Source organism: Dreissena polymorpha, chromosome 16 (assembly GCF_020536995.1).
Source record: "Dreissena polymorpha isolate Duluth1 chromosome 16, UMN_Dpol_1.0, whole genome shotgun sequence".
NCBI classification, from domain to species: domain Eukaryota; kingdom Metazoa; phylum Mollusca; class Bivalvia; order Myida; family Dreissenidae; genus Dreissena; species Dreissena polymorpha.
The window spans coordinates 38,388,110-38,403,143 of NC_068370.1; the positions used below are offsets into that span (position 1 = coordinate 38,388,110).

A 15,034-nucleotide genomic window follows, 5' to 3' on the forward strand; every position below is an offset into this window, starting at 1 on the left:
ATTTCGGGTTTTGAAAAAAAAGCGTCCGATTTGTTTGTAATGTTTGTAATACATGTAATACGCGGTTGCGAAAAAATCGTGCTGGGAAAAGAGGGGTGACACTTGGTAGTCACTTGCAGGAGGTGGGCCTTGTTTGGCATATGCCAATTAAAAAGTATGTTATTTGAGGTTATAGGAACTGTCCCTTAATATTTTATGTCATTGACACGTTCTTTGTTATGATTAGCGGATAAGTGGGACGGAATAACCGTTAACGAGTGTTTTAAACAACGAAGCCAATTGCGAATTAGTCTTTTTCCATTAAAATCACGGACAACCACGCACAAATCAATATGTTCTTTATTAATTTGTAATAAAAGCGCAGAATATATTTCAGTCAGGTGTTGATCACACATCGTCATATTTTAATTGCGTTTAATAGTATTGTCTTTAATCCGGATTCGCCGCGTGTTGGCTGTATAATCTGCCTGAAAAACACAATACACACAATGGGTAATAAAGTTGTTAACAATTAGCGCTAATTAACACTATTATACCTAAACGAAGTCGACGCATTCGATACAGCCTTATTGCATTCGCGTTTTACAGGAAATGTCAGTTGTCAGTACATTGTATAATGTACACCCCTTTGTGTCAAAACCGGATTTAACTTGAGTGTGAATAGTCGACTGATTTATGTTCTTTGTATCAATACCATCCGGGTATCTGTACTATAAGTATACCAGTCTACAAACAAGGCATAATTTGAACAAATTTGGTAGAAGACTATTAGATGTCACTACATACCAAGTGTGGTAGCACTAGGCCACATGGTTATGGACAAGGGGAATTTTAAAGTTTGCACAAAATAGGCTTTATATAAGCATATGTTCAATTTATTGACCCCCGGGGCGGGGTCAAATTTGATCCCAGGGGCATAATTTAAACAAATTTGAAAGGTTCACCCCAGGAACATTTGTGAGAAGTTTTATCAGAATTGGACTTGTTGTTTAGGAGGAGAAGATGTTTAAAAAAAAGTTAACGCACGGACGCACGCACGACGGACACAGGATCATGACATAAGCCCCGCTGGCCTCTGGCCTACAGTTCATTTGACTTAAAAATGATATTTAATACAGTCGATTGGTGTATAACTGATAGCTAAGGACTTCGAGTCTCATTTCAACGTTAACACCATGCATTCAGTAATTTAACCTTTAAACCTCGAAAGACAAATGTCTTTCCTATTGAAACATGCCAGCGGTTTTAAAATTCCGACACATATTTTTTGTTTACAGCGCAAATTTCCGGGTTAACTGATTCAGCAATTACCGGATCGCTTAGGTTTTTATCGGATTACATGTGTATCGTGTTATTTCTTGAAATTGTACCCAGCATTTGTAAAACATATTGCAAGATATGTACATTTCCAGAAAAGGAACTTCATTTCTGCGTTTAATAAGACCGAGTTCATGGAAATTGCTGCACAATTGAAGAAGTAATGGCTGTTCAAAGCTATGCACCGTATATTCGGGTCGTTTTGAGTTGAATACCTTGTTATATATAAATATATGATAGTGAAAACTATGTTTTGAGAGAAATCGATTTTTCGTTATAATTTTATTATTTTTCATTCAAAATGATGTTTTTACTAATAAATATCATAGCCACGCGCCAACCCACATGTGTATTGGACAACTTCAATTGAGTTTTCATTTAGTTTGAGACAATCCCCACATTCCCGAATATGTGTCGCCACAAGTCCGTTATTCACTTAATCACGAGTTGCATCTCCCATGTTTATTTTATGTGGTACGCATCAATTTGGTTTGTGAGCATTCTTACTGTTAGAAAGGACACATTATACTACAATATTACATCAATGAACATAATGTTTATCGTACACAATCTGCAAAATTTAGGAAATCATACGTCTTCGCATTTCCCTTCGTCACAAAAATGGTGGGTACATAACGTGACCTTGTTTTGCTTTCGAAAAAAGAAACAATTGTAAGTTAAACATTGATACACGTCAACTTAAACATGGATCGACTGAACAATGATAGGCATTTTGTATTCGCTATAAATCTTTACATAAATAAAAGTATTTTGCAAACAACTTTTAACCTATCCGTTACTCACTAAAATCTGCTATACACCAATCGACTGTACTAAAATAGAAGGAAGAAATAATACAAACCCGTAATATGAGTAAAGACTTACTCACTTAGTAATAAATGTTCTCAGGACATCTTGGTGATCTGCAAATCCCATGTATATGTTGATATAGGGTATCATAGTCATTCAATAAGTCGCAAAATGCTCGAATACAATTTCCAAAGCAAAATGTGACTTAAATTGATAACTAAAAATACCAGTCAAGCTGTCAAGTCTTTAGATCCAGGAAGTCCTGCATTCACATCGAATGTATCCTTCGAATTCAATCCATTGTTGACATTAGCGGAGATTTAGTTAATAAATAACTCATATATCCTAAATGACAGTTTTTAAATAGCCAAACAAGCCGATGTATGCTGTAAGAAAGTTTTAACGCGAGTGTGAACATTCATGGGCGCCGCCATTGTTGTATGACCTTTAGGGGTGTGTAGAAATACCGAAATCCCCGTAATTACCGAAATCCCCCGAAACCCCCAGAAATCTTCCGAAATCCACCTTAATATTGATTATTTATCAAATTACTGCGGATATTAATATAGAATATTGCAAAATACAATAAAATCATTTTTAAAAGATTGTTTTCATCCAAGTTTGATAGTGAAAAACTAAAATATATAATTTCGGTAATTACGGGGATTTCGGTATTTCTCGAACCGAACATTATCTCAATCGGACTGGCTCGGTCTTTTACATAGGTTGCCATTGTGAAGATTTTTTTCATGGTATCATAACTTAGACGATGCTGAAACAGCATCGACAAAAAGCATATCCCGTTTGAATTCATAAAACTGTTTATATATCACAAGCACAGTTAAAGTTTGGAGGAAATGTTATTTCTCACAATGGGAACATGTATTGCACTTTCGATTTCAATATCAATTCGAACAGTTTCTGAATTTAAAGTTCGATGTGTTAACAAAGAACATTTGCAAATATACCTTATTGTCTACAGCTACAACGATTTAAATACGATAAAATGTTCCGTTTTATCTCGAACAAATGACACTCGCAAACAGACATTGGAGGTTGTGTAAAAATCTGCAATTTCGATTCAGATAAGATTCGAAAAAATGTCTGAATAGTAAATTTATGCGATGAGTTGGCCGTATGAATTCACATTGATTATGGATCAGTGTTTATTTGATATAAGAAGTTTTTAATAAATACGATGATAAACTTTAAAGAAAATAATTAATGTACTCCGCCACGAAGGTATGCGAATGAACAATTTACCTTATAAGCTCGTATAACTTCTTCCGCTCACGGTTAGGTGATTTGGTCATTCTTTAAATAGCTATTATGTCAACATATTTCAGTTACAAATAAATCAAAGCGCTGAAAATTGTAAGAGAATCCATTTGGTGTAGAGTTATAAAATACCCACAAAGTGAAACTTAAGCTACACCAGCAGGAATGAAAACCCGTACTTTGGTGTAAAAGAAAGTTCTTGACACATCCGGTAAATGCAGTGATAATGATATGACACGTTGTTATTTCAGCACACATGGGGCTTATGATTTGCCTTAAAGAAATAAAAGACTACCGGAGTTAAACAACAATTTCTCCGTGATTTTGTTTGACTTTCTATACAATACAACTGACAATTTAAAAGGGATGTCAACGGTTAATGCATTGTTATAATTTCAAACGAATATCTTCTTTTTAAACAATGTATTTAATGGTTGCTTTATAAAAATGTCTCATTTGTAAAGAGGGTACCAAAAACAATAATTAAAATAAGCTTCCGTGGGACTATTTTAGAGTACGCACGCAAATAATTTGTAAAAGTGATACAGCAGTGAATACATTATTTGTAAACGAAGTACCGCAATAGAGATGCACACTATCTATAACGGAAAAAATTGTAGTAAAATTCTAGATCTGTGAAAGTATTTACAACACGAGCGTAATTGTACGTACTACAACTCGTGATCTTTTTGTTTATATGTTACGTCAAAAACCAATAAAGTATCTCCTTATTTCACTCATTACGTTTAAGGTATTTGAGACTTGTGACATTGTCGTATTAAAACAGGCTTTATTCACTCGATACAGATTGGCATGATATAGAGGTTGGCGTTTGTGTGATAGGATCAATTGAATTGTCAACGTGAGGAATAGTTTTCATTTGTTTACTTCAAAACAGGTAAACGTATAAATCTGATTAAGTAAAAAGCATTTGTAAGATATTAATTCAGTATCAAAGCAATTTGAACGTTTGGTTTCAAAACATATTAAGTTATATATTGTTTACAAAGTTGAAAGTATTGTTGTAATGTCAACGATGTAATTGTACAAGCGCTACATAAGTTTAAGTGTGGGTAGTTTTTTTCGGAAATAAAATGTATTTAATCGCGCATATATAAACTCAACATGCGTATAATGTTGTTTTGAAAATTATTATTTATTGTGTTCATACGAGAAGACTTATTCAAGTACATGCTACAAGGTGCACACGTTTAAGAGATCGGAATCGTGCTTTGAAGACTAGGTTGACCGAAATGAAAGCAGCACAAACTATTGGGTTGTAAACCGATATGGAAATGTCGATTCAGATACAAGTATTGTTTTCTCTGACAACAATTACCAATATTTCTTACAAGTATAAAGCTACAGTTTTCTTAACATGTGTTTGAAAATCCCCGTCAGGAATCAGTTAAAGTTTATCTTAAGGCCGTGATATTTTTTATTTTAAGATATCTATATCTGGGCGAGTTAGTCTAAACTTTAAAGCAGTATAGTCACCATTTCGGATAATTCGATAATTGGACATATCTAACACAATCATGATCACAATTATGTGTTTGTAAAACCACGTACATAAAGTAGTACAATTTAAAACTTTTTGAACGAATGTTGACATAATCGTTTAGTAATAATGAAGCCGATAATTGAAGAATAAATGATCACCAATATCCATAGTGTGAATCATAACGACTTTACTAGTGTTTGCAAAAAGAAAAAGACAATTACGGATTCGAAAATATCACATGTTGGTCAACGAATTTAAGTCGAATGCTCAAACACATCGTTTACGTAGATAGGTCGAGTGTCATATATTAAAGGGGCCTTGTCACGTTTGGGTGAATTGACAAAATTAAAAACAGTTGTTTCAGATTCTAAATTATTGTTTAAGTTATGATATTGGTGAGGAAACAGTAAAACTGAACATTTACCATGCTCTTAAATAGCCATTATATGCATCTTTTGCCGATTTAAAAAACCCGAAAATTATAAATCGTTGCAACGCGAAACGAATTAATAATTTGGAAAGTTCTGTGATTGTCGTTATATTTGTTAAACTACGAGGATTGCTTATAAAGTATAAAATATATCTGGCATTGTATCTGTAAGGATGGCCCAGTGGTCTAAGTGGTAGACTTTTACTCCGTGACTCCAGGGGTCAGTGGTTCGAGTCCTGCAGAGGGTAACCTGTTTTTCTTTTTTTAATTTTATTCTTGATTTTTTACTGGAGCTTTTATATCAAATGATTAAATTTATCAATATAAAGCATTTAATGACAGACTTCGAAACATGCCAACATCTGTGAAAAGGCCCCTTTAAATGGGTTGTATGCATTTACAAAAGCATGCCGACATATCCACTTCTCGAATAATATGTCCTACAAACGATATTCTTCAAATATAAGTTTAGTTTATTTCAGGTCGACCACTAAGATAGCTAGTAACATTGAATGAATAAAACTTCTTAATTCAGGTAATGAAAAAAAACTTGTTAATATAGTTTTATATTCTCCCGAATGTAAATCAAATGCAGGATCGCTATTTTATTATTAATACCCAAGGACTTGATAGCACATATATAACTAATATTATGTGTACCATATTAATCGTTATAAATAAGTCGATAAACCAAGGGAAGATGATAACTCTATATCAACAGTTGGTAATAAATAGACACATTGTGTATCTTTCTCAAGTTCCTGCAATAACCTATGACGTTTACAAATCGCGTTCCACCGTTTCAAAATGATTCAGTTTGTTTGTCTAACGAAAAGGAATGTCCCCTGAGATAATGGAAAAGGAAGGTACATATTTTCTAGCTCATTTTGAGTTTAAACTTCAAACAAGCGATTAAGGTACTATGTCATGTCGTGTAATACATTTGTTGGATTTTTAGTTTTGGTTAGTGTTAAAATTTCCAAAGGTAATGATTTGCTTTTAGCTTGAAAGAAATATAGTTTGTTGTGGTGAAATAAATTATATTGTACGATTTCATCCTACTTAGAGATTTAGATATTAGATTCATGGCCAAAATATAACTCAATTTAAAATTAATACTTTAAAACATATGAATTTAAACGACTACAGTAAAGATTTTAAAGCAATAAAACTTAATAGCATACATATGTTGTTTGCTTAGAAATTTGTTTTCAATTATTTAATAACCACATGATGCATCGATTCACATTGCTATGTTTAATGGAGATTCTGATAACGGATAACGAATAACAGTTACATATTTGTCACAATCCCATAAACCAGAAGCTTAATTGGTGAACACCCCAATATGTTTCCTCAATTGTTTTTGTATGCAATAGTGATATATTTTATGAACTGAAATACAACTGTGTATTGGACTGAAAAAAGTAAACGGATTAAAACGGCAAGTTTGTATGTGAATTCAGCTACGTTGATATTACACAAAAGCTTCTAAACAACCATGGCATTTTTCAGGTGAACATTTCATAGTTACCAATGAACAAACAAACTGGGACGGAACGCCCTGTGCACTTGGCGTTCCAAGCATATTTTATACGGCCGAAACCGGCTGGAGAGTTAAGAAATCAAACCTGCAACTAACCCACAATTATGAAGTTTGGATCGGGTATATTGAGGCAACATTTGTGTTTCAATATTTAGGTAATTGTATGAATTATCGATATTATTCAACGTGTATAAACCGATATAATGTCTAACTGAAGTTATGATTTTCATTTGTAATGAAACATTTGGCCACTCAAATTAAAACATATTCTTCTCAAAGAAATCAGGATAAACATTTAAAATACTTTTATTTTTAGATACTTTTCTTCAATACTTGTTCAAGGAATGATGACTTGTACAACCGAAATGTAACAATTTAGAGTAAATACAAGTAGGGGACAAAATCCGTTTTTACAAATACGCATTTTAAATTGTCACGTGTACGTGTAATTAAGACAATATTAAATGGCCCAAACAAACAATATATTCGTGGTTATATATAAACGAATATGAAAATATTTCACAATTAGGTTAAATGACACTTTTAAAAACAGTGTTATATATTAAACGATTTTATAAATACTTCGTTTAAGCGAGCAAACAAAACTTGATATAAAATGTTAATACGTAATGTGGCACGATAAGTGTTAAGGAATTCTTGGGAAACATACTTAGACCGTTAATTTGTGTCTTATCAAAATACAAAAATTATATCCTTTATTTGGTACAGGTTGCTCTGATGTTCCCCAAATTGTGTCAGAAAACATCACATTTGTGAATGATGCTGGCGAATGTTACTTTGCTTGCAGAGGTTTCTTCGGAATTCAAAATGCATATGTAAGTTTAGCGCTGATTTTTTGTATGCATAGTTATTTCGGTTGACAATTCATACACAAATCCGATGAAGTTTTAATTGAGATGTTATTCTGCTATTAAACAAGCCACAAATTAGTCTAATTAATAAGATACGTTCAGTAAATTTCGAATTCGAAACATATTCAAGTCCAATAATTCAAAATACGGAGGGCGGCCTGACTCTTACGGGCCTGCACCGCGATTCACGATTAAAATGAATCTGATGTATATCCTTGTTGAACTCGAGCTGGACTTAAGTACATGTACATACAATATTACTCTCTTTTATATTAAAAACAACAAACCTACGATGCTATTAAATACAACAGATGTATAATATTCTGTTATAATCGTTGCTATATTACTAAATATAAATTAAGTAATTTGTCTTCACATCCAATGTCAATTTTCCAATCATTTATATATTATTATATGAAAACTGTCGTCACATTGATCGCTATAATGTACGAATGAATACATGTGTCAGTGGCTTTAAAATGTTTTAATTCCGTTATTAGATTTAAGTTGAAACCCAAACAATCTTGACTTTCTATCATGGGCAACTTTGTATTATTTCAAAACCGATTATATAAACTACTTATTAATAAATGTAAGGACCCATAAATTCGATGTATGTATTGACCATGATGGGCCTACTTATGAAACCTTAACGGTTATGTTAAGTCTAATAGTATTACATTTTCCATTGATAACGTTCTGCTCACTCTATAGGTTTACTTTCGTTATTAGATACTGTCTTTCTTATTTGAAATTCTTATCATAAATATTTGCCCATAAAGTTTAAGGAAGAATCGGTAATGCTTTAATTTTGTAATCGGTAAATCGTTTTAATCTATAAAATAAAGTGAATAACAATTTCATACACATTTAATTTACATTTACACTATAATATACTCGAACAATGACGTTGGCATAACGTAACAAACATTGTAAGTACGAAGAGTGTTAAATATAAATTATTTTCATAATTATCATAATTTTCATAATTATTATTTAGAACAATGCATTTATTTATTTATTTATTTATTATTTTGACACATATCCGATGCTGGTGTGTCCACAACGTCTATGCCCCTGTGGCCGGCAGATATTGCACCGACTCGTGCGGAAATCCGAAAATAGTGTGTGGACAACAACAAAGCAATTTCTTCTCGGTGTTTAACAGAAAACTGAATGGTAAATGCACACTAAAACTTATTTTTGTATCATTATTGTTTTATATTTTAAACAAATACGCACAAAACCTAAAACTTTTCATAATGTGCAAAGATTTTCTTTATCAGAAGGAAGCGGTATAATGACGACAACGTGTTTTGCTTTGCTTCTTTATAGAGATACCAATCTTCGGCGATTCACTTCAACATGATGACAAATGCCTTGTGTTTAAACCGCCCCAAACATATTCCTGGAAGGAATGTACTGATTTCCACAGGTTGTTGTGCAGCGATGTTATAGGTATGTATTTATTTTACTCAAGCATCATACGTGCATCCTTAAAGTCGAACATCTGCCATATGTTTAAGACATAACAGACCGAATATTGTTGATTTATTGGAGTTATCCTATCTTATTGTAATGCTCCAAGCAAGTTCGCAAAGACGTAATCCTCCAAAACTGCATCATGCTTCATAAAATTCCAAGTTTTATCGTGCAAAGTGTATATACATTGGTTGTTATTCTTATCCAACTGCATTTTAAAAACACATTATAAGGTTGGTTCTTGTTGCTTGCTTGTAGAATGTATAAACGTTTTTAAAAGTCTCATTCAGCTTTTGCTACATTAAAACTACTTAAGTTCTTGATGAAAGCTGATATCTCTTATATTGCTTGCCATCCCATTTACAGAATCTTCATTTGATATGGCCCTGTGTTAGTTTTATCTTTTGAAAGCATTGAAAGATAAATTGGGCAGATATTTTTAAAAAGTGGTTTTATTTTAGACAGAGAATATTTACATTATTTATTTACAAAAAAAATGCAAATTAAGACACAATTTGATTTTTTAGATACTACTTTACTGTCATTACTATTAAACAGGCGGTGTTATTCTTTGTTTGGAAATCAATGCATACTGGTTGCTCTTTTAAGTATGTCTAATGAAATACCGAAATGCCCTCTCAGAAATCCATACGGTACTGAGCAAGTGTCAAAATTGTTTTTTTCTATTTTATGTATTATATTTAAATGATTTAATGTCACAGAAACAGGAGCATTTTTCATCTTTCATTAATTTATATGAATAAAATTAATCGTATTGAGGGTTCACAAGAATCACATTTTTGTGAGATTGTGTTTTATTTGAGCTGTCACAAGAACATAAGGAAATCACGCTCTTGATAGCCGCAAAATGATGATGCTCGCGACATTTGGTGTATTGGTAAAGCTATTGGGAATAATAGTGTCAAAGTTTACGATGATGAAGATGGTGTTGGAAGTAACATTACGATGATGGTTTTGATGGGATTTTCTTTGATAATGCTATGGTAATTATGATGATTAATATTGTTTGCATACTAATACTCGTGATGGTGCCTCTAATACTACTGATGAAAATGATGATGATGATGATGATGATGATGATGATGATGATGATGATGATGATGATGATGATGATGATGATGATGATGATGATGATGATGCTGATGATGATCCATAAACAAAGTAAACCATATTTTACTAGTAAGAAACAAATTAAAGGTGGGGTATTAATTTGTAAAAAGTAGTTTCAATGTACTGAAAGAGATTTAAAAGATGAGAGTGCATCTACATACTAACAAGAATCTTATAGAACCAATAATATAAGGAAAAATGACATTGACGCCATACGTAGTATTAAATAATATGAACACATTGTTTTATACAAATTAAAGACCATATACCCAAACATAAACCTTATATGCGAACTGAAATATATCGTTTGTTGTATTTATGTGCTATGTTGTTTTGCTATGTGTAAGCATGAAATAATATGAATATTCAGCGATTAGTACTTCACGCTTTTACGCACATGCTTTACACTTTGCAATGTATTGGAATTCCCCAAAACTCTGGCAGAATGCTGTTTTGTTTTCCAGAATACCCACACGTATTGTATTTCTTTGTTTATGTGAAAACGTTTGTATGTCTTGGCAGAATTGATTATGTATGTCTTTTAATATTTGTAGTACATATATATGTTATTAACAATATATTAAATGTTGCAATAGATGGACGAAGGACTGCAATAGTACAGCCTCAATATAGTCATCATTGGTATCAAGCCAATATCGATTGCTTTGATCAAGACCTATTTCCAGCAACTCTTGAGAGCATACGAAATGCTAACGTTAGTGACGTCGATACCACATATCACTGGACAAGCTACATACGTACATCTTTAGTTATAAAGGCAAATATTGAAGGTAAACACATACAATACAGGAAAGAGCTACAATTGGAGACATCTCAACTCGGCGGGTTGTAATCTTTTAAGCAAATCTCGTATTTTCGAATATGACGTCGAGCATATAATACTAATGTAGTGTTGCCGTTAGTAAACTATATTAAATGTAAGGCATTAATATACTAGTATAAAAAGCATTGTATAGGCTGCCTTTGTTTACGAAAATAAGGAGAAAATAATGTGTCAAATCAGTGCAATTACCACTATAGATGTTTTCTTATATATACACTAGCCGGTTGTACCTGTTTTCCACGACTGAGATTTAATGTACTGATAACATTGATGGTAGAACAGAAGTTCATCATTCCAGCTTTATGTAGAAAGATTATGGTAAATAGGATATCGAAATTGGCGTTTAATTTTCAACAAGAACGTTTCAGAGATTTGATTTCGATGAAATGCATATCAAAAGTGTATTCACAAATAAATAGTTTTTTAGGTTTAAAACTTGAAGCCAACAATGTCCAGTATGCCTACATGTCACCAGATGGAAAAGTGAATTTCACAGAAAGCGGTCAACGACGCGCTCTTTGCGAAGGTAACTGTACAAGTTATTTTTATTAATATAACGTAACAAATAAAGTACATTTAAAATACTTTCTGTTGAACAATACTGGGTTTGTTATAACAAACCGGCAGAAATAACAAGTTCATGTGTCAGTACATTGTATTTTAGCATGTCAGCAACACACACTACGCGCCAAAAACTCTCCCCTCTATCACCACACGTATGTCCAGGTATGTGGAGACATATAAAGAACCGCCCTATACAGCACGTAAAATGAACCGCATGGGTTTTATTTGGTTTGTTTTTTTTGTGTTCAGGTAATTGTAATAAGTACAATAATTGATCGGTCAGTAAATGTCGTCGGTGTGTCAGTTGCCCATGCCGGTGTGTTAGTGGCCCATAATTGCACACATGAACGTGTTTTAGCTTCCTTCTGGACCGCATTGTGTGAAGACCCGGAGTTGGTCCCATCTCCTACTTAATTTGCTTACTATATTCACGAAAGTTGGAACGAATTTTCAATTATACCTGTAATGTCCAGCTATGAAATTTTTAACAACTTTTACTGAAAGTTATTCAATATTTGGTATGGTCTCATGTTGTAGTTGGGGGTGGGGGGTCAGAGTGCCTGGAGGAAACCACCTGTCCGGTATGGTGACCATCTACCAAACTCACATGAGCCGGGAACAGGGATGAACCCGGTTTGCAGAAATGAAAAGCGAATGTATCAATCACTGCACTAACCGGACAGCCATACCTTTATTATTTCTTCTCATTGACATGCATTACTTTGAACTGGAATTAGAAAAATATGATGCATTGAGTATATATGCGAATAGATATACATTTATACGCGGTGTGCTGTCAAATTAAAATGTGATTTACTTCTAAATAAAGTTAATGTCGAAAGTGTACAAACAAATGGAAATATATTAGGTGATTTGAACTGTTTTTAAAGATTTAACCCAACCATGTATGAAAACAAGTCCCCCAGAGGAAGGATAAATTTAACAGAATGATGTTAACTTGTTCCCGTCTGATAAAGTAATAAAGAAAAGAAGTTATTGTCAAGTATAAACAGTTATATGTTACATACCTACTTGCTTCAGATACAAGGCATCAACAATACATGATAAGCTGTGGTGTCCATGTGTGATTTTGTCCTTCGGATTTGTTTTATGCACTGAGAAGAAACTGCTTTGTTGTTTTCCAAACATTAGTCTTCGAATGTATGAATAACGCCAACAATAGCTGAAGCGTAATTATCACATTTAATTTCATTAAAGGCGTGGATAAATATACGAAGCGTTTTTTTTAGATGCGAAAGAAACTTCTACACAACCCACAGATTCGAGCACAGTAGACCACATTGTTTCTTCACAAACAAATTTTAGAACTCGTTCAACAGACATCAGCAGCACACAACTACCTGCACATTCAACTGAGACTAACAAAAGAGGTATGTCACGCAGATTGATTATTAAGTTATGATGTGTTCGCTCATAATTATGATGTGAACTGAAATTCTTGACCGTCTTGATAACATGTAATTTCACAATCATATAAATTATCAACCTATTTCACACATAACGTTTATGGAGTATTGGACCTTTGATGATGTTTTAATAAGAACATAATTTATTTATTTGAAACAGAGTTCCTTGGTATAGGACTAGGTATTGGTGTGCCAGTTGGAATCGCATTGTCGATCGGAGGACTAGCTATTATTGCTTTACTCAGAAAAAGGTAAACGTCTGGGTTAGTCTTGCAGAGTCAATAGCACTTCTTACATATTTCTTCGCCATTAAGTTATTTTATAAAGCGTCCGACGCAAGGATCGACATGTATTTTAATGCGATAGAATTAAAGTTTGTATCACTTACAGGGCAGATGGATTTTCAATAAGAAATATGTTAAAACAAATATTAGTTAGAACTTTAATTTATCGTGACACATATAAATACGTGTACATGTTATCTAGTATTGTATATGTATGTAGTGTCTTGTTATCGCATATATAGCACGTTAACATCTGATATTTTTTTAAACGATCTGGTTTCAAAACACGTATAGTAACATATTGTATATTCGGAAGCATTGCTGCAAACGACGTACCGACGTAATTGTATTAGTTAACTGTGGGTGTTTTGAATTTTGAGAATAAAACTTAATTAAAAAGACGCATAATTGTTTGCATAATTATTGCTATTCAATGAACTTTATTTCAGAAGATTTGTATCATGTGTGAAGACAGAATCAAGTTCAGACAACAACGAACCAACGTGTAAGAGAGCTGAACCGTACAATGACGACTTGGCTGATAGAAATGAAAAAGACACTAACTACTGTTCGGTGGACAGATATCGAAATGTTGATTCAGATGAAAGTAGTGTTCGCTATGCGAATACTGAACAGTAGGAGTGGATAATATACATCAATAAAAGTCCTGTTAACATGTGTTTGAAGATACCCGTCAACGGAACAATACAACGTTATCTTAAAGTCGTGACATATTTTCTATTTTAAGCACTTATCTGAGTTATCTGAATCATGCTTCGAGAGTGGTGATAACAGTTTAAAGTTTAAAGGAGGTTATGTGTTTTGCAAACCGTGTACATCACGTTTTACAGGTGGACACTTTTTGGAAGAGAGTTAACAGAAGCGTTTACAAATTATGTACGTGATAATTCAAATATACATTATCCGCGATATACACTTTGTGTAACATAACGACGAGAACTTGTTTTGTACAATAGAAAAAATATAACGTATCCAAAAATACTAAATAATGTCGACGACTTAAAGTCGAATGCTCTAGACTATCGTAAATAGCTTTCAGATAGCAATACTCATGGAATTGATAGAAAAATTAACTACTATTATGTTTATCAAAATAAACATTCAAAACAATTCAATAGACCAAGGATAGATTATATTGTTTGCCAAACATTTGTAATAAATAGGACTGTTTTATCTTTTCCAAGCAACTGTGAAGATTTATCGCATATACAAACCCACCGTTTCATAATGTTTCAATTCGTGTTTTGTTAACTTATCTGAAAGGGATGCCCCCAATAGACGGTGGGCAATGAAGATATAAATATATATATATATGTGCTTCCTCATTTTGGATTTAAATTTCAAATAACCAAGTTAGACACTGTGTGATGGCTTGTCATATATTTATTGGATTTGTTACTTTAATTACTGTCGATATTTTGAGAGGTAATTATTCATTTTTCATTTAAAAAGTAATATGAACGTAATATTGATTAGTAGATATTGTGACGACATATTTATAATGCACGAAGCGATCTCATTCTA

The 15,034-nt window shown here is 32.9% G+C and overlaps 1 protein-coding gene across 1 annotated transcript; it reads left to right on the plus strand.

Moving 5' to 3' along the window:
* The first annotated feature begins 6,224 nt into the window (after positions 1 to 6,224).
* On the plus strand, positions 6,225 to 14,568 carry LOC127862475 (uncharacterized). The gene is made up of 9 exons (XM_052401625.1): positions 6,225 to 6,324; positions 6,855 to 7,040; positions 7,615 to 8,936; positions 9,093 to 9,215; positions 10,967 to 11,161; positions 11,642 to 11,740; positions 13,029 to 13,169; positions 13,366 to 13,456; positions 13,939 to 14,568. The coding sequence occupies exons 3-9, from the start codon at positions 8,762 to 8,764 to the stop codon at positions 14,126 to 14,128; spliced, it is 1,014 nt and encodes a 337-aa protein (XP_052257585.1). The 5' UTR covers positions 6,225 to 6,324; positions 6,855 to 7,040; positions 7,615 to 8,761; the 3' UTR covers positions 14,129 to 14,568.
* Positions 14,569 to 15,034: the final 466 nt, after the last annotated feature.